This window comes from Oreochromis niloticus, linkage group LG16 (genome assembly GCF_001858045.2).
Source record: "Oreochromis niloticus isolate F11D_XX linkage group LG16, O_niloticus_UMD_NMBU, whole genome shotgun sequence".
Taxonomy (NCBI): domain Eukaryota; kingdom Metazoa; phylum Chordata; class Actinopteri; order Cichliformes; family Cichlidae; genus Oreochromis; species Oreochromis niloticus.
In genome coordinates, this window is record NC_031987.2 from 16,843,979 (window position 1) to 16,870,852 (window position 26,874).

The 26,874-nt window shown below is 38.2% G+C and overlaps 3 protein-coding genes across 3 annotated transcripts; 2 read left to right on the forward strand and 1 right to left on the reverse strand.

Annotated features, from left to right (window-relative positions):
- Positions 1–2,199: 2,199 nt before the first annotated feature.
- evx2 (even-skipped homeobox 2) lies at positions 2,200–6,683 on the reverse strand. The gene is made up of 3 exons (XM_003447302.5): positions 5,719–6,683; positions 5,135–5,376; positions 2,200–4,587 (listed from the first exon to the last, which is right to left on the reverse strand). Exons 1-3 carry the CDS (start codon positions 6,110–6,112, stop codon positions 3,973–3,975), a joined length of 1,251 nt encoding a protein of 416 aa, XP_003447350.1. The 5' UTR covers positions 6,113–6,683; the 3' UTR covers positions 2,200–3,972.
- A 9,670-nt stretch (positions 6,684–16,353) lies between these two features.
- hoxd12a (homeobox D12a) lies at positions 16,354–18,868 on the forward strand. The gene is made up of 2 exons (XM_003447301.5): positions 16,354–16,913; positions 17,376–18,868. The coding sequence occupies exons 1-2, from the start codon at positions 16,364–16,366 to the stop codon at positions 17,612–17,614; spliced, it is 789 nt and encodes a 262-aa protein (XP_003447349.1). The 5' UTR covers positions 16,354–16,363; the 3' UTR covers positions 17,615–18,868.
- Positions 18,869–22,449: 3,581 nt separating this feature from the next.
- hoxd11a (homeobox D11a) lies at positions 22,450–26,507 on the forward strand. Its single transcript, XM_005452905.3, has 2 exons — positions 22,450–23,165; positions 23,798–26,507. Exons 1-2 carry the CDS (start codon positions 22,565–22,567, stop codon positions 24,031–24,033), a joined length of 837 nt encoding a protein of 278 aa, XP_005452962.2. The 5' UTR covers positions 22,450–22,564; the 3' UTR covers positions 24,034–26,507.
- The last annotated feature ends 367 nt before the right edge of the window (positions 26,508–26,874 follow it).

Sequence of the window (26,874 nt, forward strand, 5' to 3'; positions counted from 1 at the left end):
CAATTTTAATCCATTGTAATTTTATCTTAACCTGTCTATTTCTTGGTCTTTACGTTGACCTTGCCCCACCTTAACCCAGCTCCTTTACCCAGATAAACAAATAAATAAGTGATGAATTTGTGACTGATTTGATGAGATGTCATACTTTTTCAGTACCAGGAAAAAGGGGTTAAAATAAAACACCGAATTTCTTTTCCTAATAAATTGTGTTTTCCAGACATGGTTTAAAATAAAAAGCCACACTACAGGCTTAACAGACGTTTCAGAAAAAAAGACTGGCAATTTGGAGTACCACCTTAACTAGAACCAGAGTGAAGAACCACTGAAAGAATCACTCTAAAACCTATAAAAGCAATTTCCAAAAATAATTGAGAACATGTTTCAATACATATGCATGAAAAGGGGATTTTCCATACGACCGACTCATATGCTCATGTAATTGATTGAGGGGATGACCCGCTATATTAAATGTTATTTGAGAACCATCAAAACGCGCAAAATTGCAAATTACCCAGCTTGTATCTGAATTAATACCCCATTCATCATCATTATGAGTTGATAAGTTAATTTAACCATTTCATTCTGTCTTAATGAGCTATAGTTGAATTAATGTCATGTAATATATGAAAGTAACATTTGAACAGAGGCAATGATTTGAGACAAACAGAGCAGAGACTACTTTAGAAGCATAATGGTGGCATAAATCTCATCAGGCTCCCGTTTGTGGTGTGCGTTTAATCCAACAGTTTGCAGAAATATTTTAGCCAAATATGAAAACGTCTACCTCAAAGATGCTTTTTTGTTGCTGGGAAGTCACTTTTACTGTATCATATATGTTTTATATACGCTCAGCTGGAGTGCATGCTACAATGGACTCCGGTTTATGCTTTTAAACCTACAATAGTAACAAAATAGCTGTTTTAGTTCCCAGTTGGCTCACTGAAGACCCAGCTGAGCTGCCAGTCCGTCAAGTGGCGTTGAACGACTATTTGACCACAGGGCCGTGTGTTGTCTTCTAGTTCCACCTTAAATGCGTTTTGGCCCCGCTTGCTCCCTGTAGTTTAGGTTTTTTGTCCTCCCGCAGCAGCTGTCACCCTGCATTACTCGCAGTCAGCTAAATGAAACATTATTCTAAACATATGCATCGTAATCAGTCCGGTCACACTTACAAGAACACGCGTTAATAAGGCAATCAATCACTCTGGAACAAGCAAGTTGTTCTGTAACAGCTCATAAACAGTGTGTAATGAAGAATTGGAGGTTAGCATGACACGGCGCTGATCAGATAATCAATGTCAAAGATGCGATGAATGTCAGTAAATGTAGTTTTCATGTCGTTTCTATAAAATCCTCAATTTACAACAAGCAGTTCAATTACCCTGAAAATACAGTCAATTAAATAGGGGTGATTGGACAGTAGCTGCAGGATCATCGATCTTTGCATTTCTATTTCGCTGGTGGACATTTTAATTTGGTTTTTCTATTAGCACTGAAATAAAGAAAATATAAAATATATTAAACAACCCAAAAGATTTATTTTCTTGTCAAAAACCATTCAGTGAAGGTGACAGACAGTCCTCTGCATTATGATGAATTCTCTTTTTCTGTCTTGCACATTGGATACAAAACTAATCGTGTTATTGTGGGCAGTGTTTTTCTGGCCTCTGTCTTTTCCTTTTTACACCTCCATCTATCTCAGTGCCTTTGTTGCATGGGTTGCAGCCCTCTCTTTAGTAAAGAGCAAGTAAACCTGGTGATATATCACGCCCATATTTGCTCCCCTAATCCTATTTCTTTAATGGGGACGTTCAAAAAAGCAACTTATCTTGAAGTCCCCTGGGGGCATTCTGGTGTAGGCTATATTTAACCAAGTGCAATTAACGACAGTATCAGCTTGTATCATTTAGAGGTAATGTAAAAATAATGGTAAATTATAGGGCCGGAATGACCCGTGATGGCAGGCCTCATATTCCCTGTAGCTTTCCACGTATTTTTAATTAATGTTAGACTGGGTGTAGATATGGTGCAGCGGCACCTAAATAAGCCTGTGCCTTCAATGTCGCTATAAGCATACGCAGAATTTTTTTTTACATTATTTTAAGCAGTTAAATTCAAAATTAATCATAATAATTTGTAGCATATAGGGTTGAATTTATTTTTTAAAATGTGTCATTCATGTGAAGAAACGGAAATGTGTAAAGACTTTTTTTATTTACTTTCCAAGAACAAACACGATCAATAAATAACATGATTTACATTTCATATTGCACATTTTTTTCAAGTTAAAATATTTAAATTCATACAGTCATTGATATTTTAAATACAGAGATATAGAGTTATAACAGAGACCATGGGGACAAAGGCCAGTAGATTTTTCCATTTAATTTCAGTGCCCGTTTATCAGCCCTTCCAAGCCTCTTTTGAGTGGATCATAAGAATTTTTCTCCATCTCTATAGTAAATGTATAAATTTGCACGAAAAAACAAACAAACAAACCCCCAAAACAGGTCATGAGTTTGGACCATTGGTGAATTTACAAGCCAGTTTGTTGGCTATGGGATCCAGTGTTTTAACATTTAAAAAAAAAACATTCAACAAGTCACAAAATAAATTAAAAAAAAGTTTTAAAAATAGCCTACCATCCACATTTCGTGGTACATTTTTCCGGATCAATATTTCAGTTTTAAGCTATCGGTAGGACTATTTGGAAAATATTTAACGATTTACAGTTCACATGTTTTATAATTAACATATTGGTGATGTCCCAACAGGAACAACTAAAATGCACATAGCCATTTTACAGGCGCAGACAGATTGTAAAGCCAGGCTATTTTATCTGAACTCTCGCCTTGCTCAGTCCCGTCATTGTGGGTGAAGAGGTCCTATAGGGATTAGATAGCCCACGTATGAAAATACTGGATTGATATAATGAGGTGCAGCAATGCAAATAAAAGAGACTGATATATCGAGGTATCTGCCATTATCAGAAAAAAAAAAAAATCAAAGGGTCCTGGAAAGCTACTTGGTGTGTAATATTTTATAACCGTCCATGTGTCAGATACAGCATCCTCATACAGTGCGTTCTGTGTGCCAGGACTGTCGCTTTGTTCCAGGTCTTTTGTATGTCTAATGACTTCCCTCCGCGGGTTGTTAGCACTTGACAGCGGGTCTCAAAACGAGGAACTTTCTTACAGTCATGTATTCAAAGGAGCTCCATCTAGGTACATGATTGGCAATTTTTGTCATGATCCTCTCATTATTAACATAAAACTTGACGCGAAAGACGCGGTGCAAAATTATATGCACCTTCTAGCTGATTAGAGGTGTCCCCATAGAGCCGAGGCTGGGTGTTGGAGAAGCTATTGCTGCCAAAATCTCAGTCTATTAGACCTATAGTGAAGAAAGATATGCTGCTGAGCAGAAAAGTAGACCGTCTGCTATATCTAAATTTAGATAAGCATAATTAGTTCACATTTTTATCTGAAAACTAAAGGAGCCGAGATAGCCAAGGCTGGGTTTGTCACACAGAGTATTGGACATTTAAGTTGAAGTTTATGTTTTCATTTGGGGAAAAAAAATATAAATAAATTATTTGAAATGGTACATTTATTGAGGCAGTGGGACATTATTAAATAAAAAAGCTAAAATGTTTTTTTTTCTCCCCTCAAATGTGTAAATTAATCCAGTAGCTCCCGTAAAAATGGTTCAACACACGACCATGAGCCTTTAAAAAAGTTACTAGCTGCAAAATTTTCAGTGTTGGGTATCAGTGTTTGTTTTAATAAAAACAGTCTCTTCCAGTTGAATCACTTTTAGACTTTTAATCTTCGAGTTTCGGTGTGTTTATGATACCGCCTAATGCATCGCCCAGGTGAGACTCCCCATTTAAAGTAGTAGGCCTAATCCCCCACCCCACCCCTAAAAGTAGGACTGGAGCAAAATAGGAAACGGTCGCGTTGGCTGCGTGATCAGTTATCTGTTAAGTGAAGTTTCTTCTCGCTGGTCTGGTGACGGGACTGAAGTCTTGCTTAGAACCGCAGCAGAATACGGCAAAAATCCACTCTCGGATCTTTGCCCGGAAGCTGTGCAGGTAAAGTCAGCGCTGGCGCTCCTGGAGCCCAATGCGCTTGCCGCCTGGCTGCTGTGGCAGCTCAGGCACGAACAGGGCCCGGTGGCTGACGGAGCGCTGACCGCAGCCGCCGCTGCAGCGGCCGCCGCCGCCGCGGATGCAGCGGCCGAGCTATTCAGGCCTGCAGGCGACTGGTAGAGTCCCGGGTGCCTGAAGCTGCACAGGAGCTCTGGCCGTGAGTATGGGTGGGAGAGCGCTCGGAAGGTATCGAGGGGGCGGATGGAAGTGGCGAAAGGTGACGAGGCGGCACCGGTGGCGGCGGCGGCCGCTGCTGCTGCCGTGACACCAACGTGCGGGTAGTAATGTAGAGGCATGTGCGAGTGGAAAGGGTAAGGTAGACTTCCTGTAGCTGCCGCGTGCGTCATCATGTAAGTGTAGAAGCTAGGGTCTGCTGGATGGGGCCAGGACATCGCCAAACGCTGCCTTTTATCCTTCATCCGCCTGTTCTGGAACCACACCTGCACACAGAGTCAAAACAAGCCCCATATTGAAGCTGCCATGTTGTTTTCAAGCTCAGACCTCTGAAGAGCTGAGCTGGACAGACACGTTACCTGCGCTGATTTCAAATGGTTCCTGCAAATGTTCTCGTGCTGCTTTGAAGTAATCATTGCCTTATTGCAGTATTATCAGTCCGTTAAAGTAAAGGGGGGTATATTGTTTTGCAGTTATTTTTGTTTTAATGGATTAATGTACAAATTACTTGTATCCATAACGTAAAATTTGTCACTATCCACATCTTTAGCTGTTTAGTAAAATCGCATTTTGTGTGAGTGTGGGCAAGATAAAATAAATTTAAAAAATGTCTGCACCATTTTATGCGAACGAATAAAGATAACACGGCCTCTGTTTTTAACTGCAGAGTATTTTCACTATTGCTATTAATGTGTTTGCTTTTAAATAGTCACATCATTGCTTTCCATGCACAAAAAAACACATTTAAGTCACACACAGCACACGCGCGCACACACACAGGAATATTTATTCAAGCTTAATTTTGCAACCTACCTTAATTGTAGTTTCGGGCAAATTTAGCGTCGCCGCTAACTCACATCTTCTCGGTCTCGAAACATAATTTTCCCTGTAAAACTCTTTTTCCAGTCTTGCGATTTGTTCTCTGGTGAAAGCAGTCCGATACCTTCTGACTTGATCGGTATTTGAATTGTTTGATCCCCCCGTTGAATTACCGTTCATGTTCTGGAGGGAGTTTGAGCTTGTGTTGGAAGATCCAGAGCTACTGTCTGAAAAACCTGAAAATTAAAAAACAATAAAAATAAACATTTCGCAGTAATAATAATAAGATTAATACTAATACTAAAAATAGTAATTCAGCTTTACTTGTGAGTGGGCCTACCGGATTTGACAGTGTAGTAGAAAAACAAGACGTTTGTGTAACAAAATAGTACAATTAATAATAATAATAATAATAATAACAATAATAATAATAATAATACATTAGAATTTAGGGTTTTGGTTTGGAATTTTTTGTCCTTGGATAAAATAAATAGTCGACAATAACAACAATATTAGTAATGTTCATGTCCAGATAAAAACAATTGCCGAGAGAAAAACTGATGAAAATAAAATCTTACCTTTATTGTTTTCCTTGTGCTGGCTCGGGGAGCGATGCGCAGGGCATCCCACTTCCACATCACTGTTAATATCTGATTCTTGCGAAACTTCGGAATAAAGACTCATTTTCTTCCTGCTTTCTGACGAGGAAATTTCCGCCGAGGAAGAATTTTCACTGCCGTGGTGTGTACCGAAAAGACTGTCAATTTCAAATTTGCTTTTCGTCGGGATGTCCCCAAGATTTCCATGGAGGGAAGCGGAAGTTATTCTCGGGCTTAGTCGTCCGCCGTGCTGGGAGTTTTCCAGGGCCTCCAGCACTGAATTTCCAGGCGTGTCTGCGAGCCTCTTCCCGGCGACAGGACTGTGGAGACCTCTCTCCATCAATATCATCTCTTTTCTTATCCTCTCCATCATTAAGCCGTGGAAGACGACGACGACGACGAAGAAAAAAAAAAAACACACAGACACACACACAGACACACACAACACTTGTCCAGGGGGCTGGAGCACCAATGAGTTGTGTCGGAGCTAAATCCGCATGCAACTCCTGCAACTGTGTCTAAATAACTGTCTCTAAACCTTTTTATAAGCAAGACGCAAAAATGAAAGAATCTAAACGCAATCGACGAGCGACTGCTCAAAATGAGCCGTGCATCCTCCCCACAGCAGCAAAATGTCATTCATCAAAAGTGGCTGCTGTTCGTTGTTAAAATGCTGGGCTGACGTTGCTCCAATGATCATTTATTGTAACAGGTTTATAAGCAAATAAATAGGAGAGGGCTGTCACTTGATGATGGAGGCGGCCTTCGGTCAGACGAATAATATCCAAGTGGAGAGGAAGAGAGAAGTGAGGAGCGAGGTGCTTGTCCCTGGGTTGATCTCTGAGTCTGTTGTAGATCGCTCTTGGGTTTGGCCTCTTGGGTGAAATTGACAGTCTGATTAATAAAATGAGCGGAGCAACATTTCCCTCTTCATTTAGGAATATTATTATGCTTTGATTCTCCATTGTTTGCCTCCTCTCTTTCCGCCCTCCCCCTCCCTAATCATTGTTCTTTTATTTATTCCTTTTATTCCCCTTTTTTCTTTTATATTTTTTAGCCATTTTTGCGACTTAATCAGAATGCGAAATGCAATCAGATTAAGGTGGAAAGCGGTGACGTTAGACTAAGAGTGTTATTCTTCAGATATAGTGTTACGTTGATGATTTGTTTTATTTTATTATTATTATTTTATTTTGTGTTTTTCTCCGGTTTTGGGGGGACTTGCACCAGCTCTTTAATCGTGAACGACACATTTCGTTGCGATGATCGCACCTGGACTTTTTATTTATTTATTTTTTACAGCAGCACACACAAATAGTCATCAGTACACATAGTATAAAGCCTGCTTGTTAACACAAGGCCACTTTTAAAATTAATTTAGCCAAATTGGGTCTATATAAGCTTTTATGATTTGACGATCGAAACGTCGCTGTTGTAATAACAACAGTTTCGTTACAGCTAATTTCTCGTTACGTTTCCCTCTTTCGTTTTGATTGGCTTATGCATTAAATTCATCTGAATTACTCAGATTTCATATCTTACACAGCCATTTCTGGCATTTTAGGATGTCTTATCTAATTGAAGTATTATATCCAGTTTTTAGTCCGTTTCAATCGTTTCTGTTGAAAGGTAGTTAGGATGTATTCACAAGACAATTACAGAAAAGTATTTAACATATTAACTCGGTATGTGAGCACATAACACCCGTGCTTGGACTAGTTTGTCGACGTGAAAACACTATAAAGGCGCCCTCAGATAATCCTATGTGCGTCCTCTGGCGCCTCCTGCAGGTTTTAATTTTAATTGCATTGAAATGAGACGTTGAATGGATGTGTTTGGTTGTAGTTTAAGTCCTGACTTGTGTCTGGTCAGCCAATACTAGTGTCTATGACAATGGTTTAATAGATCAATACTGTAATGAGGCTACCACAAAAGTATTATAAAACAGCTGCAAGCAGCTGGAAATTGAAAGAGCTTTATTCCTAATTTACAGTGTCCTCTCTATCATCAAGAATATAATGGAGTTAATCAGCTGAAATGTATGTGTATTCCCTGCATTGTGTTGCAGTTTGAAAAAGAAATCATTCACCCAACCCATGTTTTATTTTATTATTATTACTTTTCAGTTGCTAACAGTGAAAACGTGACTAAGTGTCAACATGGCAGCATCAGCACCCCCCCCTTTTTTTGTTTTATCCACACAAATCATAATCATTTAATCAGGGACCCATCCCACTGTTTAACTGCTGTTGATTTCATTTTTATTTTTATGTTTTACAACCTGCAGTAAAAGACCAACTAATTAAATTTACACAAATCTAAAGCAAGTTACATGCATTTGTTATACTGTCTGGGAACACAATATGTTTTAAAAAAAAAATACAAATATTGTTAAACTGAAATAAGACACTGAAATGCATTGTTCCCCCAGAGCTTTGGGAATTTACATGTAATATAATTAGATAATTTGCATATGCACTGCTTTAATTCTGCAGCTGATGGATCTTTTTATGAATTTTTTTTTAAGTGTGTGTGTTGGTTGGAGGTTGGGCATAAAAAATGATATGCTTAATATGTGCATGAATACAAATGACATGTAGAAGACAGGAAATGTTTGGATGTGCAGGACTGCAGTGCGGCTCTTCCACAGGCACCATCCAACAAAAGAGAGCTAGTCCTACAGTGCAAAAGTTTATGTACTATAAAATGTAATCTGTTTTTGGCAAATTTCAGAGTAATAGACAGAATCTTTTTTCTTCTGTACATAAAAAAAAAAAACCTGCTACAGAAAATAAATCTCGCCACTGATTTGTTTGATTAAATCTTCCTTCCAAGTTCAATCTTATTAAGTCACAGTCATCTTGTTGCGAGAGCGCAAGTACATATATAATTCTTTTTTAAAGTTATACACCTTTACCTTCTTTTATGACAGGAGTTAGTGTTAATACCATCCAACCATGCACAGTGTGGAGGGATAAGCATTCCCTCACTCTTCTGCTACATTTACACTCGGACATGAAGGCTTTAATGTGGATGACTTGAAGTGACTCTGAAGGTTTTCCTCAGCAGTTGATGCATTGCACAGATGCATATGTGTTGAGTTACCACATTTCATGACTTAAAGTGTGCAGCTGCACTGAGAACCAGAGCTGTTCACACAGAATTTACCTATGTACATATGTTGGGAACATTTGGAGCCTATAAATATAAACCTGCAGCTTTCATAGTATTAGCCAAATCACTGGGTGGAAAGCAAGGCCGCAGTTGTGCTGATGAAAGATTATATGTGGTTTCTCCCCTTTTTTTGTATTTAACAGTTACGTTTCTCTGTCATGTGGAGTACCGGGCGCAAAATTTCTGTGTTTTTATGTGCAAGGGACAGCTGGAGTTTGTTTGGACAAAGAGTTTCTTCAGGTATTTATCAATTACTTCTCTCTTCATTGATAGATAATTAGGGAAGTGAAGGTGACGTCTGGTAGAAAATATGTGTAATCAAAGATTTTGCTATCATTGTGTGCGACTATATCTACTCGCAATTTCATTGTAATAACAAAGGTGTCCTTTGTTCTTATGTGAATGAAATTTTCAGACATTGTGATTGCTAAGAAGATTTTCCATTTGTGAACATAATTAACTTTTTTTTACTGTATAGTAAGGTAAAAACAGATAATCTGGAATCTGGAAAAAGTATAAGAAACAGTAGCTTATAAATGGGATAAAATGCAGTCAGGTAAATAAAAAAAGTTCATATTGCTTGACTTGAATAAGTTATTTATTTATTCCGGAAACATTGATTAAATGTGCCATTTTTTTTTTGCCTATTACAGTAAACAGAGATGACATTGATGCAATAACATCATATCAAAGTATGCATTGTGGGGTGTGAAGCAATAAAATCACAAATGAGTTTAACAGCTAATAAATTGTTCACATGTTTAGTGTTAATGAGTCACAAGACACAGAAAAAGCATACGATCAGATTTAATGCATATACAGTTAAACTCAAATAAACTAGGGAGTCGGGACTGGTGACCATCCTGCACTGGGGTCACACAGTGGCAGTGGTGCTCAAGAGCTGTACAACATCAGTCTTCAGACTTTACACCTGCAAAGGTTGCTACACTACGCAATGCACAATTGGAGTGTTAACACATTAGAAACCTGTTCCCAAAGAGATGGACAGATATATAAACACCTGCCCAAGCACACAAAACCACCTTTGTCGTAGTTACTCTTCAGTGGTGTCACCACACAAACATACAAAGATAAACAGACATTAGAAACACAAAACCGAACCTTTACTTTCACATTGTGCTAAGACTTTAGAAAAACGTGTCTGTTTTAATAAGTCAGAAAATACAAGTGTGGGCAGAGAGGAAGAGTCTGGTGGAACGGACATGGGACAAGCTGTCATTTCTTAACTAAGACACCTGCCAATTAAGCAAACATGCCTTGAATATTTCCCTGTAGTCTCTAATATCAATTTTGTGAGATGATGGCTTTCAAACTGGATAATGAATCACAGACGATAAAACATGGGAGAAGTTTGGGGAGTTTCCCAGTTAACCTCAGTAGATTTGTGTGTATTAGTATTCCTCTAGTGACCATTAGTGGAACTGCAGTTTTACGGCTCTTGAGTGGCTTCAGTTGGCCCCCTGATCAGTGGACATTACCTTCTAATGTCCACTTATCTAATGTCCAGTCTTCTTATACCTCGAGCATACCTCGAAAAATAAATACATGAAGACACACACATAAAGTGTAAAAAATTTACACAACAAACCTAAAAAACAAAGGTTAGTTGGTTATTAAAATACGATCCACAGTGACAAAACTTAAATTTCACATCTGCAGTTTAATAGGTAAAATGCAATAGATGAAGAATGAGTATTTTTTCCATTACACTCAGACTGAGCAAATGTACTCGGAATTGGAAAATTATTGATCCATCCTGGCACCACAGTCTAGGTAGTTATCTTGATCCATGGTAAAACAATGTCTAGGTGAAGAATGCAAAAAGAGCACCCAGGTTACTGTTGCTATGAACAATTCCCACAACTGAGTAAATGTTAACAAATGCTAGCAAAGATTTACTGGTACTTGTTTTCTCCTCATCACATCTCTAGCTCTTGCACAAAATATGTGAAACACACAAATGTGATAGTAAAATATTAAGTTAATAAATCCTAGACATCGTTTTGATAACCAGGGAGTAAATCTGAGCCAGCTGTAGGATTACTAATAGCCTATATTAGACGTGAACAATAACACAAGGCTGTAAAATAATGTACCTCCATCAATGATCAAAGCATGGGCGTAACTTTGTGCTGAACATTGGGGGGGTCAAGATCTCTGTCTAAATAAATAAATAAATCTGGGTAAATTCCCAGATGATTAAACATGCAACTATTTTGCTGGTAATACCTGAAATGAGTAAAGAAAATCAACAGCCTATTTATGCAAGATAATTCATAATTTTATTGGGTGGGTTATATTGGCTGGGTCTGATTATTGGGGGGTCACAACCCCCCTAACCCCCCTGGAAATTACGCCCCTGGATCAAAGATGCTGAACTTACTTGAAATAATAATCAAAGTGACAAATATGCTGAGCTATATGGGACATCAAATCATCATGTATGTGTAATATTGTGTGTGATATTAGTCATTCATAAAATCAAGAGAGTTAAAGTGTGACATTGTAAAAGAGTGATAACTCACTTGTGTAGGCAATTCTCTCAGCTTTAACTTCCTGAGTCCTTATTGCTTTATTTTTTTTCAACACTTAAAGTACAATAACATGAGGCTGGGGCTAATTTTGCAGACAGGGTCAGTGATAGATAAAGTTGTTTCACATGATCTTACTCCTGTTAAAAATGTGCAGAAGAGAGAACCACTTACAGCATCAGTGCTTCTGATATTGCTAAAACAATCCATGTACACTGTTAAAACGACTTTGTAGACTTCTTTCTTGAAGTGAGAGGTCCATCTAGTGGCGTTATCTTGTGAATGCAGATGTATAACAAAGGGGAGCAAATTGGGTTGTCCTAATCGACCATGTTTGAAAGCCACATTGTCCCATAAGTCGAGTTATGATGCATTATTGCAAGTAATCCGATGCTTTCTTACTTATTATTATTATTATTATTATTTGCTTTAACCAGTCAACCAGGTTAAGATTACACAGGACGTTTTGAGTGAGAGGTGAAAGCCATGGTGAAACATTCACATTTAAACCCTCTGCGTCATTGATACAAAACACGAGCATTTTCCGGTGCTTTATTTATACTTTTAAAAGCCATTAAAAGGAAACACTGTACCGGAATCATGTAAATATGTTTTTTTTTATCTAAATTGTTGAGAATTTTCGTCTTTTCCTGATGTCATTAAAGCAATACCTACTTTTACCACGCCCCACCTCTACACTCACAAAAAAAAGTCCAAAGACAAAAAGAAACAATCTACTTGTCAGTCTGGTGAGAAAATACTTGACTGCAATCTAAACAATGTGGCGAACTAAATGTTAGGTCACACAGGAGCAACTGTTTTCCACAACTTACAGCTTTTGTGATGCATGCTGGAAACTACCCCCACACTTGTTTTGTGACCACTTTTTGAAATGTTAACTGTGACATGTCTTTGCAGTGCTTTCAGGGCACGTTTATACAAAATCATGACTGCACTGGAGATGAAGTTATAATGCAGCATCAGCACCGTCCTTATAATATAGGGTAGCTTTTATAGCCCATAGCATATGAGACATTTTAACGATTTTTCACCATCAGTAAATTAATTGTGACGCAGGATATTTGCGAAGAAACTGTGACTCCAAGCTCCAGAAATACACGCTACTGTATTTAAGCCACTGATGTATTTGAGTCAGCACACCTCATTTTTACAGAAAGTGATCCTCTTCGGTATCCCCATTAAAATACAAAAAACAGAAAAAAAAAATGCATATTTGTGGGAGTACTATCCTCGAAGGAACTCTTGGTTCAGGTCCATTACTTCAGATAATTCTATTGAAAGGCACCAAGGTGTCAACTGTTCCCAAATGAACGCGACAGTTTCTCAGAATGTAATCTGCTTTTTCTCCCATGCAACATCTCACGTTATTTCTGTTAAGGTGACCTGACCTTTTTATTTTACTTGATAGAAATTTAAGCTGAATGTAAGAGTACAGTCTCTTAAATTTGCTATATTTTTATGTTTATTATTTATTTATTTATGTATTTATTTTTACTTCCAGTGACTAAATAGCTGGGATTTTAACTGCGAAAATTCGGTGTAGCATTTCTCAGCCATGAGAACTTGAACGAGGGAAGCAGCAAGTTTATTACCAAGGACAATAGACGGCGGATAGCCCTCAAAGGAAAACAGCCAGACTGGAAACAGCTAGACTGAATATCCTCAATTTGGCTCCTGACACCCTAAACACGAAGGGCGAAGAGCAGTAAATGACACTAAAACTAGACACTAAAACTATTTTGAAATTGTCTGCGTAATTTTGTGACTCGTGTGTGTCCTGCAGCCGAAAGCTCACTTTTATAAAGCAAAACATTAAACTTGTATATCCTAAATATAGTCAGGACACACACGTTTCATGTGCGTTATCATATTAATTTTCTCGCATTAAAGCTAACATTCCTGATGACTGCTGTCCATTTGGCCTCGATAGAAGCTGTGAACACCAGATTTTGGGCAACACTCGTAGGAAACACGAACAATTCATGGGCGCAGGTAAAACCGTTCATCTGCACAACAGCAACACACATTAACCACCAACTACTTTCTCCTAATTGTTCCCAATCCTAATATTTTCTTCTCATTTAGTTTTAGTCATAAACTATATATATAGTTTTAATGATGATGTAATAAACGACAATACAATTTTCAGATTTTTCTTTTTGGCTTTTTCGTTGCTGAAGTTTCATTGTAGTGTCTCATGAGTTACTCTGAATACTGAAAACACATGGTGCATGAGTCGTGCCAAAAAGTGGTTGCCGATTTTTGTGTGTCTTTTATTTCTAACATCGATAAAGAAGGGGTTATATATAAATTAAAGAATCTGTTTTGTAAGTATCTATAACTATCTACTCTGTGTTCCACATTACAATCAATCGGAACCTTGTTGATAACTTCAAATATATTTATATAACTCTGTTTATGTTGCATTTTGCGCTGCCGTCTTGGTCAGATGTCTCGTGAAAAAGACATTTTTAATGTCATTTTTTCAAGTTTTGAGCTGGGTGAAAAAAGTTTGTAATGAAGGTTTGAGATGGATTAAAGTCACTTTGCCAAAAACCGATTGCAGCGCCTAAATTGTGACAGGAAGGTTCATTCCGGCTCAAAATGACTTCGAATCATTCATGATATATGCGATATGTTTGAGATTTGACAGATTATAGGCCAACAAATTATTTACGACAGTTTAAATCTAAAGGCTCGCATAGTCTATATTTTAAAAGTTTTTAAACTAAGAAATTTAAAACAGAAAAAGTATAAACTGCAAACCCTCCCCCCGAAAACGTCTGATTTCATAACGTTTCCCTCTTTGGATGAAATAAATGTAACAGCGTCACTGGACTTTTAAATAATTGAAAAAACGTTGTTTTCAGTCTAACACATATAATTTTAATCCCTTATTAAAATCGGCTGTGTAAAACATCAGTTGATGTGATTGTTATATTTAGCATACCTATACTGGTGACGATGTAGACGCTGGAGACATTATCTCATGGTTCCTTTCCTGATAATCTTTTTTTTTCTTCTTGCACAGGAAACCAAACACGACTCAAATGGTTACTGGAGATAAGCAAAGCTCCTACCACAGTAAAAACATTACAATGGTCAGAGTAAGGACATAATGACAAGATACAAAGGCTATGTATGCATAATGTTATGCTGCCACCTATTGGATTAAAGCCGAAACATCTCACATAATCAAAACACTACAGGTTTATTAAAGCTTTTGCCTTTTACCTTGTATCAGATTAATCCATTCAGAAGCTTTGGCTTTAATCCTAAACATTTCCAGACATTTCCAAAAAACCTGAAAGAAAATAAAATTTAAAAAAATCACAGCGGCAGGTTCAGCATGATTAAATGTTTATTTTACATTTTAGGGATGTTTTGTTTATTTATTCATAACCATAAAATCCTCCATGTCGTCAGTGTCACTTTTTTTTTAAAATCAACTTCAACTAAAAAATGCAGTAATACCAAAGAAAATAGTGCAATGTACTCCCCATGAATTACAAGCGTCCTTTCGAAAACAATATGGTATGGAGATATCATGGGTGTATTAGGAAAGCTGGTATAACGCACAATTACACAGTGTAGCTGAAGTATCCCACAACAGTATGATTATAAATAAATACGGAAAACTACAAACAAAACTGACGCTGTTCTAAATTTAGCCAAGCACCAGAACAAATGTGCTACAAAATGATAGCAGACGGGAGTATTTTCCATTTTATGTAAAAGTGCTAACATTTTACAAGAATCTCAGTGTTATTTTGGTACAGCTGGGTTACAGCGCAGCACATTTAACACAGAGATGAAGGCAGCAATAGTCTCTAGTGAGTTTCATATGTGGCTTTATGGTGATCTTTAACTGGTGTGTTGAGATCTACCTACCTCAAGTTTCTTGAGCAAGTTTTGTCAAATAAATAAATAAATAGATAGATAGATAGATAGATAGATAGATAGATAGATAGATAGATAGATAGATAGATAGATAGATAAAAATAATAAAAATAATAGACAAAAATAGTTCTCTAAAAGTCAGTGGGAATTTTCAATCATGCGGTTGTAACCGTGTTTCTGTGCTTAGACCTTGGCTCTTTACCAGCGCAAATAAAGGGTATTTTACAGGCTATAAGGAAACCAGGGCTACAATCAAATATCAAATACAATGCCCTGCTTGCGTGCACTGAAGGTATGTGACCCTTTATGTCCGTGTATCCTGATATAGTGGCATTGTGTATAAATACAGCACGCCAGGCAGGACGAATTCGTATTTCTTGTATGCACAATTTAAGGTTTTTGCGTGTAATTTCAATGAAAGGGTAGTTAGAATTATGGTCAGGGTTACTGGGCCTTTCATTGTGTCACATGAAAGGCAAAACGCAAAGTTACTTATCTATCTATCTATCTATCTATCTATCTATCTATCTATCTATCTATCTATCTATCTATCTATCTATCTATCTTGCATTTCAGTGCTTCCATGTGCACATGTAGGCTACTGTATGAGTCAGCCCACACAGTCAACTTGTTATCCTTGATATCTGCTTCACGGTGGCATCCCAAGTGCTCATGTTCTGTTCAGCAGCCGCTCGTGGCACTGAAATCATCGTGTAAAATCATATTTCTAAGTTGGTTTTTTTTCTGAGTAATTGCAAAGATTAAATGGTTGGTTGGAACCATTTCATTGCCCACCCGCCCAATACCAAAACATTTCCTCAAGGAGTATTTTGCTTTGCTGTATTGGAAGCAAGGGTGGGGGCGGAACAACATAGTTTACATATCACGTGACACTGTATTAACAAATCAACAATTACCTTCCCTTTATTCTTCAGGAGTTGCTAAAAGGCTTGCAAGAAGCGTTTGAGGAAAGCTCCATGGAAATGTGTGAGCGGAATCCTTTAAATCCCGGCTATGTTGGTTCTCTGTTAAATTTTGCTCCCCCTGAGTCGTTGTATTTCTCCAACTTGCGCGGTAATGGAGCCCATATACCCGGGCTGCATCAGCTCCCTTACAATAGGAGAGAGGTGTGCACGCTCCCGTGGACTTCCTCAAGTTCGTGCGCGTCTGGGCCAGCGGCACCACCACAGAGCCGCGCCTTTGGAGGCTACTGTCCGCCGTTTTTGTCCAATTCAGTGTCTTTAAACACAAACTCCTCGAGCGGCCACGTCAAGACGCATTTGGAGGAGTCTCCTCGATGCTTTCAGGACACAAGCCAAAAGACAGAGGAGTCTGGCAGGCAAGATGAAGTTTACGCCGGGGATCACGGCGTCCGTTACTCAGATCTGGACACCCGGTCTCACGGTTCTGCGGCACAGCTTGATCCGGATTCAGCAGGTCCACTGAACGTGAGCGGCCCCAAACAGGAGGAGAATCCCATTCACACGTTATCCAGTAACCCATGCTCCAGGACGACTTTTGCTCAAGGTTAAGTAGTTACATAATTCTTTAGGCCAGATTCCTTATTTTATCAGCAGTGCTTGCTATTTTACTATAAAACCACAAATATGCAACAATATGGGCATGATCTATGCTTCTGTGTGGCCACTGTGTCGTTATGTGGTTATAACTAATCTCCTATAACGTTATTACTACAGGAATGTGTACATGTGGCTATTATTATTTTTTTGGTTCCATGTATACTATTTAAAATGTCCCATAATAACCTTGCAGAGTCCTTTGTATGTGTGAGTCATTCTAATTTCAGGTCTTTTTTCTATAAGCGCAGCAGATGTGGCTTCTTTTTCTTATGATCTTAATAAAATATGTAAGACGTTAGCCACGCTATAAGCAGCGCCTTTGGGACCACTTATTTCCCTTCACCTTATTTAACTGTGGCTGAAGGTGCTGTTAAAGTTTAAATCTTGTTTGCGCCTCTACTCCCTTCAGGTGCCCCGTGGTGCTCGTCGCAAGTGAAAACAAGAAAAAAGAGAAAGCCCTACTCGAAGCCGCAACTAGCTGAACTTGAGAATGAATTTATGATGAACGAGTTCATTAACAGACAGAAACGCAAGGAGCTGTCAGACAGACTTGACCTGAGCGACCAGCAGGTGAAAATCTGGTTTCAGAATCGGAGGATGAAGAAGAAACGACTGATGATGCGCGAGCAAGCTTTCTCTGCATACTGATGACCTTTGGACTTGATCCTGAGCATCGCATCAATAATGTAACGTTCTGCGTCCGCACTCATCTTAGAAATTACTCCGTGTTGCTAAATTGATTCCTCCAGTTGTGTTGTGGCAGCAAAAGGAATCACTGACTGGAATATATTCCGATGTTTTTTTTTTCTTTTCTCGAATGAATGAATCTCAACATTTATCAGCTGCACAGGTGGGAAATGTGGGTGGACGGAATTGGTGGGCCGGGTTTCGCGTCTATAGTCGCGTCTATCGTTAGGTTTGGGCGACTAAAGCACTTTGGTGAAGGTCATGGAAATACATTCGTTTTAGTTTAATGTAAATGTGCAGCTTCTGTTACGTTATATATCATACTTTTATCAAAAGGTTCCAGCATATTTGAAGTATAGTCTAATAAATACAAAAAAAATAATAATAAATTTGCATTGGTGACTGAGACTGAGTAGATTTTTGCGCATGCTGGGTCACTTTTGGCTGTAAGATTTTCCAAATGCGCCGTAGGCCACAGCTTCCAAACTGGCCTTAGCCGGCGGATGATAATCAGTCTATAAGCCCACTTGTTTCTCATCCAGCGCAAATATGAAACCAGCTTAAACGGAAATGTGGAGCCATTTGTTTTTGTGTCTTTTGTATGACGGCCTTTGCATGTAGTGCAGCCTTATTGTAGAAGGCAACAGTCAAGTTCACGTTTACGATGTGTAAAACATGAGCAACAGTCAACACTGCAAAATATATCTCATGATTGCATGCCCTTCCCCCAATTGCTGTTATTTAATCAACTGTCTGAATTACCCCCTTTTTTTGTGTAAATCTGTTTAAAGAAGTAATGCGAAACTACTTTTCGCAGCGTATTTGGCGCTAGGAGGTGTTTACGTTTGAAGCCCGCAAAAAAGAAAAAGAAAAGAAAAAAAAAGTTTGTGGATGTGAAACAGTCTGATGGTGTCAAAACGCATAATATCTGTTGTAAATTAAATGTGTATCTTTTTTTTTTGTTGCTAGACCTCTGTATTGTCACAAAAAACGCGCATATACTGTGTGATCTCAAGGTCGCATCAAAGTCACTGTAAAGCGGAAGATTTACATTTTTTTTTTTAATAAATACGCAGTTAAAGTTTATTCCAAGCTGGATTTGACTTATTTAATAGCAATTTCAGAACGCATGGTGTTGGTAAGTATAATATGAAATTATACCAGCTTTTTTTTTTTTTTTTAAATCAAGGTAAATTGGTTTTGTACTGTGGATGCACCTGGGGATGAATGCATTTGTAAATAAAGATCCTTTAAAAAAGACTTGTGACCAAGTCATTTTGCATCATGATAGATATTTCATATTTTTAGGAATGATATTGGAAAGAAAATGTAACTAAAGACTTCACGCTTGTGCCATTCACCCTTATTCATATAGCTTCGCTCCAGAGCTGATATTTAGCGTATAACCGAGCACTGATCTGCACCTCTTCCACGCAGTGTCACATAGATTTTAAAACTAAAGTCAGCCTCGTTTGTTTAGGAAATCTCAAAGCCTGCAGAGGTAAAAGAACCATGAGAGGGCTGCCTTATGCGAGCGTAAGCTTTCTCTAAAAATAAATTGTATCTCTATAAAATGCCTGTAGCATGGAGGAATATTTTTCTTTTATATTTGCACCTTTAACGGGCTATTATCTCTCTGCTCTCCAGCACCCACTTTAAATTGAAACCCCTCCATTCTACATTTGGCTTTGGCATTTTATATGCGTAATTCCTTTGCACAGTGGATAACCCAGCAGCATTTCTCACCCACAAGAAAATCTCTGCATGCCAGTTGGAGGTTATTGCGGCTGTAACTAAATGAAATGGATGTAAATCAATATCTCAGCGATATCATGTGAACTTTTTGCACCAGACAAGTCCATCCGTGCTCATTAGTGGTGCATGTGATTTGGCCAAATCTAGCTCTGTCACTGTTTTCATTCACCAAAACTCTTCGCTGGTGTTTCCACGGCGGACCTGCAGGTCACAAGTGGTCAGGGTAATTTTAAACGAAGAGAGACCGCGACTCTGGAGGAACGGCCAGCCATCAGCAGAGCAGCACACGCGACATTACGGGAGAGTGAATCTATAAATGGTTCCCCTCGTTACATCATTATCACGTCATCATCACCGCATCACTGCAACTATTATGTTTCTGTTAAACTGCAGTCATAAGTTCAAGGAAGTCTGAATAACATTTTAGAGCTATAGTAATTTGTAATGAAACATAAAGATTTTTTCCCTCTCCTTACAGAGTTTCTGGGACTTTGGCATACTTTCAAACCACGCGGGTTTGCTATTCATTCTTTTTGCCCTCACTGTTTTGCGGGCCTGTTGTGTGGTGCTTAGAAGCTTAACAGCCAGTTCTCCTTCCACAGAGTATTTCGGACGCCTGCAGTGGGTTTTCTGTGCGTCCCAGACATTGTTTGCTGCTTTATTGGTTTACTGCCTGACTGCGTCACATAGCTAAGGCTCCTTTTAGATAGTGGGGGTGCCAAAAACAAAGTTAAGGTCAAGTTAGTAGACTGTGGGTTTCTATTTCTCACAATATCAGAAAAAAGTCTTATGGAAGTTAGTTTTCGTGTGTCTATTTCAGCAATTATGTTTCAAGTGGAACCTTTTAATGTTTTGCTTAATGTCACACGAAACAAGCTGGACAACACGACGTTTAACCTTTCTGTAAATGCTTGGAACTTCAAAGCATCTCGTCTGCAGCCTGATTTGATATCTGAAATTTTAAGCTTAATACAGTCTTACACATTGTAACCTTTCCATGTAAATGCATGCATGAATTTCAAAGTTAAAACCTATAGAACTCGATATGACACAACACTTGCAGAATATAACCGCTAATGAATAATATATGAATAGTAATACTAGCGATAGAAACACCAGAAGGATATTTTAAGATGTCTCACAGCAAACAAATAATAGAAGACGGCCAAAAAAGACACACAAAACAGCAAATTATGGCAACAACTCGTCTTAACTTAAAGTAAGCTATTAGTCTCATGCCGCTATTAACATTTCGTTGCAATTTTTTAAAATTAACTAATTAAGTTATTTATTCACGTGATAGTTACATAGATACAGATGTTTTGCCCTCCTAACGCTGTGGGATGGAAGTAGTTTACTTTGGAACATATTGGCCTAATTTTGGAAAATATCTTCTAACTGGCTAAAAAGGGTTTATTATGAAATGTAGTTAGGTTGGAAACAGAACGGGACCAACGAGCTTGACTTTACCCTCAGTTATATTAAAGTTGTCTTTAAGCGAACACCACATTATGTTTGAAGCCCGCCAATCGATTAATCTTTAAAAACAATATAAGCCCACAGAGAAATATGAACTACATTTATCCTGCTTTTTCCAACAGCTTGAAGTATATATATATATATATATATATATATATATATATATATATATATATTTGTGTGTGTGTGTGTGTACATATATATTTTACCTAGCCCATGCAGTGCCTGATGTGGTATCACAACTACAGAAAAAAAAAAAAAAAAAAAAAACTACATTAAGTGCTGGATTCATTTAAAATAATAATAATTTTTAAAAAACGCTATAGGTAATAAGTTAAAAATATAGAAAGAGATGAAACAATCATTTTTTAAATACTTACATAGACAATAAATGATTGGAGGAAACTTCATTTATATGAGAGATCCGTTCATCAGTGGTATAAGTTCGTTTTCTCCACCAAGAAGGAGGAAAACACTGCAAGCATGGCTGCCCACGGGCAGTAAAATGATTTGGCTGCAGGCTTGTTGGTGAAAAAGGCTTGGTGGACATCAACTGCACCACAGACGGTCAAAGTCAGTTGTTTTGGACTTGGCAATGCTGGATGTGCTTGCCGATTCGTGCTTGCGCTTGACTTATGTTTCTGTGGAAACCAAAATCAACATTTCTGTGTTTACAGTAACATTCCATGGGGTTGTTTACTTGTCTGTTTTCAAGTGCATCCATCTGTACTTAATATTGGGTTTTTAAAAAAAAAAATCTACAGGACCATTTAATGGGCAGATATTTCTAATCAGCAAGTCTTAAAAACGGACTCTGCTATGTAACTGGGGTGTAATATATACAATAATCTATTGCAGCCCAGTCCTGTCGTGGTCTTTTATTTCTTTGTGAAGCCTCCGCTTTTTGTCACCATGCTGAAGGCCAAGAAGCTTGTCAGTGAAACTGAATTCAAATGATTTCCTTCTGGCGTTTCTGTATGTATTTAACTCTACTCAAACCACCATGGTGCACAGTGATTATGCGCAATGAGCCTTAAATGTATTTGCATAAAATCTGACTTGGTGAATCACATATAATTCGACAGGCTTCTTCTTCGTCTTTTTCTTTTTTCACGCAGCGCGAGTAGGTACGGTAGCCTTGTTGCCATGCCATTTAAGCTTTGCATTGAGGTTAACGTTAATATTTCCGCTTAACTAACTGTTGCCACAAACATATAACGCCTCCTCAAAATTTACTGACGCCATCATTGCGTATGACCGTCATTACACATCATTACAAGATGAGGATGATGTTGCAGCAAGGCTTTTAATTAAATATTCCAGCGATGGTTCACACATTTCTTTTTTTTTTTTTCGTGAGCTATAGGGCAAGAAGGCTGGAGAGGAGTTGCCTCTGCAGCCAGAGAGCCAATGGAGTCTCTTGCATGCGCTCACATGAGTTTTTCCGGACAGTTTTTAATGACTGATATTGATGTATGGTAATTTCTTAGCTGGATCACATGACACAATTACCTCAAGAATCGATCAAGATGTATTGCAGGTCTGCCTACGTTTCCGATTTTTTCTCCCTGGCGGGGTCTTTCCACACGCCTGTGGTGCTATAGATGGACAAAGTTTAACACAGCAAAGCTGCCAATTCTTTTCCTCTGTTGCAGAGAGGAAAACTGAAGAGGAGATATGACGGAATATGATGATCGCAGCTGTGCGTCAAATATGTTTTTACCGAGCTGCACTTATTACGTTTCGTCGCCCGATTTTACATCAGTCTCCTCCTTTCTACCCCAGACGACTTCGTGTCAGATTAATTTCCCCTATTCTTCCAACATAGCTCAAGTCCAACCTGTTCGAGAAGTCGCTTTCAGGGATTACGGACTGGACCATCCCAAATGGCACTACAGGGGCAATTACGCGTCTTACTACTCAACGGACGAGATAATGCACCGGGACTTAATCCAGTCCTCCAGCAGCAGGGCGGATGTGATATTCAAAAACGAGTCCTTGTATGGCCACCACGGAGGGACAGGCTCGCCTTGCAATTTCTTTACCAGCGTGGGTCGAAATGGGGTTCTTCCCCAGGGCTTCGACCAGTTTTTTGACACTCCTAACTTGGACAAGCCCAACGCGGAGCTCCCCAAACAAAAGACAGACTCTAACGTTCCGGGTGATGCTGCGAATAACAATCAGGCTTTGACCAAAGTAGAGCAACACAAAGCTGATCAGACCGGGAACGTCGACGAGGACTCTTCCTCCAACTGTGGCGACAAGATCAACCAGCAAAGTAAGTCAGTAAGGATATACGTGTGTTATGTGTGTTAGACATAAGATGAACAGTCCAGACTTTAGAGGGTCTGGACTGCGCCATTTCCATCGTGCAGGGTTATGTGCTTCTTTATAAGCATGCAAAAGCTTTTATATCCCAATAAGATTTACTTTACGGTTGTAAAGGTATTTACAATGGGAAACCGTTAAGTAACCATACTCAAAGGCCTCCTTGTGTCCAATAATAATACCTTGTTGCCAGGTTTGATTTGTTTTGATAGGACATTAGAGGAAATTTTTTGTGACTCTATATTTTATACTTTAGTGCTGTGCAGATATAGAAACACAGTGAGGAAATGCAGACTGGGATGTAGTTGAAAGTAACCAAACACCAACATGTAGATGATCATTTGCGCAATATTGACTAATTTTCATGGGAATACCTGTGTTGGTTATTTCAGTCTACGCTCATGTGTGTGTGAGTGTGTGTGTGAGTGTGTGTGAGAGTGTGTGTGTGTGAATGAGGAAGTTTTTTTTCAGAAATAAAGAAATAAATCTATCAATCTGCTCTCTTTGCTATATTTCAAATTTGGGAATTTTGGCATTTGATGTAAAATCTGGGAAAACTCTTTTTTATTTCGTCTTCCACAGGTTCATCAACCAAGTCCAGGAAGAAGAGGTGTCCCTACTCCAAATACCAAATCCGAGAACTTGAACGAGAGTTTTTCTTCAATGTGTACATTAACAAAGAGAAGCGGCTCCAGCTGTCCAGGATGTTAAACCTGACAGATCGGCAAGTGAAGATTTGGTTTCAGAACAGAAGAATGAAAGAGAAAAAGCTAAACCGCGACCGTCTACAGTATTTCACTGGGAATCCTTTGTTCTGATACCTGGCATATCACACACAGACACACTCACACACGGGGGGGAAAATCGCAAACACTTTCCCAAGTGGCTTCGTTGTCAGCTGTGATTAACAGTTGATTTCACAAAAATCTGGCTTTAAAAAAATTAAGTTGCCAATATTTTTTATTATTAATATTTTTGCACCAACTCTTGCATTTAACCTGTTTATTTGTATTCTCATATTTTCGCGTTATCGGTAGCAGAAATTTCCGCAAATTGCGAGCTGTGCTTTGAAATAATTTATATTAAATATATGTAGGCTTTCTTCTTCTCTGAATGTATATTTGTAAGGCGCATGCAATGCAAATTGTGGTGTGAATAAAAGTACGAAAATAAATATGCTGTCACGAAACCGATCACATGGAGTCAACGAAGTTTTGCAAAAAACAAAACAACACAAAACAACACAAAAAAAATCTTTACATCGGGAAAGATTTCGGAATAATTTAGGCGCTTGCAGTACTGTATGGTCCCGTTATTTCCTTTGCTTTGAAACACTTGATTGTTTACTAAACCTTGAACCGTCTAGACACTATAATAAAAGTAGCTGTAAATGTCTAAATAGGGGGCTATTGGACTTTGGCGTCCCAACCCCCAGACCACATGAGGACTGATTCTCCTTCCTGTCTTAAAATACTTTAACTCCAGGCTAGAAATGCTTAGAGAATTTCTGCGCATCGTTTCCATATTTAGCTCATGCTGGCATATTGGGGCACTTGCAACTAAAGAAATGGAAGACAATGGGAAATATTCTAACCAGGGCGGTCTTCTAGAAGGATAAGTATGTTTTTTTTTTCATGTTTCTCTCCTTTTGCAGTATTATAAATTGGATATATGTTTCTTTGATGGCTCTGAATCTGCGAAGAAGAAAGAAGCGCAAAGTGAGCTTATAGCGTGAAATTTGTAAGCTCTTCTTTATGTAGGTGAAGCATTCCATCTTTGTGTAGCTTCACCATACACGAACCATCAAGCTGCCTCTGCAAAAAGTGAAAAAAATTTGAATGCCATAAAAATATAAGGTGCTGTATATCCTTCTCTCCCTTTTTTTTGTAACCAGTAAGGGGGACGAACTAAGTAAATGCACCAATTTCGGACAAAACAGCCGCTTTATTGATAATTCATTTGTTAAAAGATATGCGATCGCTCATTTATGCAACAAAAATTACTCCCATTTTTTTAGTGTCAGAAAAAGAAAACCTCCATAGAGTGATATTTGCTAATTTAGTACCACCTGGATTACATTTACCGTTTTCTTCCCCAAAAGGATATTAGAAAACTGAGGTTTCATTAAGCATTTAGAAGGGTGCTCAGCTTGTCCTGCAGTGCAATTGCATTACCAACTGTGAGGGGCGTTTCACTTTAATTCTCAGTGTAGCCACAAGAGGGCACTCTCATTTTTTACAGCCATGCAGTCAATTTAACATCAACCCCACATGAAAGCCTGTCAGTGAGGGAATAATCAGTTCAGCAAGCTGTTTGTTTACATTTCTATTTTAATTATTACTTCTTCCAGTCCACTAAATTCAGCAGGGTTTGCATGTTGTTGTTGTTTCTTTTTATTTAAAGACTCATTCCCTCCAAAGTGTTTCATCCTCTTTTTTAATGAACTGATAAAGAACACCCAGAAACACAGCCTTGAGTTTCCTTAAAGAAAACAAGAACACAGTTAATCAGAGAGCGCATTACGTCTGTACTAACTGCTTCTCTGAAGGGATGAAATTCCTCATGAGAGTCTTGAAAACAACAAACACAATTTCAAATAATTTTCATGCGTATCGAAATGACACCAGGAATATAATTCTGTTCCGTTTCTTTGTTTGTGATCCGCATCATAAAGGCTTAGACCTTTACCTGAGGGCCGCATGAGCCTGAAGGCCAGTAATATCTCATGTTTATGCTAAAAGGAGCTGTGAATATTGACCCACATTTGCTATATATGTATTTCCGTTCAAATATATATATATATATGTAACATATATATGTAACGTTTGATTTTTTTTCATTGTCATATTCTCGTCTATTTGAGTCTAGTTATTTACTTTACAAACAGGTACAGGTACTCCGAATAAAGACCGAGTATTGTCGCAGTTTTTATCTTTCTTGTTTTGCTTGTAACTAAAATCAGCCAGTAATTTTTTTTCTTGTTTTTAGATTTTTTTCTTTGTTTTTTAATTTTACGCGCTCTACTCCAAGGTTTTAAATACAAGTGAATCTCTTGTTATTTTCTTTAAATTATCACTGTTAATATTTCCACTGTTAACAAGACTAATAATGTCAGCAATGATGTCAACGATCGTACGCATCCTTCGGACCATTTGACTTAAAAATATATTTTGGATCAATGTGATGTATGAATTGTTGATTTTGCCTGAAGAGCATACTGGCTTCCAAATGAGTTTTTTTTTTCATTGTATGTTAAAATGTTATCTTTGCAACATTATTGGAAACATGATAATTAAAAAAGAGAAAAAATATATATATCCGTGTTATCATTTGCCTCATTTGACTGTAAAGCTTTATTTAAATAGCTATAACTGCTGAATATGTTTTTTTTTTTTTTTACAATCCCGTTTGCATAACACACGTGTTTGTTTACAGCCAACTATAAATATCGAAGAGCCTTAAAGACAGCCGAACGGACGTTACACATCTTCTCTTACACACTGTATAATTATTTAAAGCTTGTGCCATTACTATCAAACACAAAAAGTATTCCCAGTATTACACTTTTTTGTAAAGGCCGTTAGAGTCAGTGGCAATTACTGGCATGACCTCTGATTTGTGATCATGAATAATTTCGTGGACAGTGTTTTTTTCCTCTC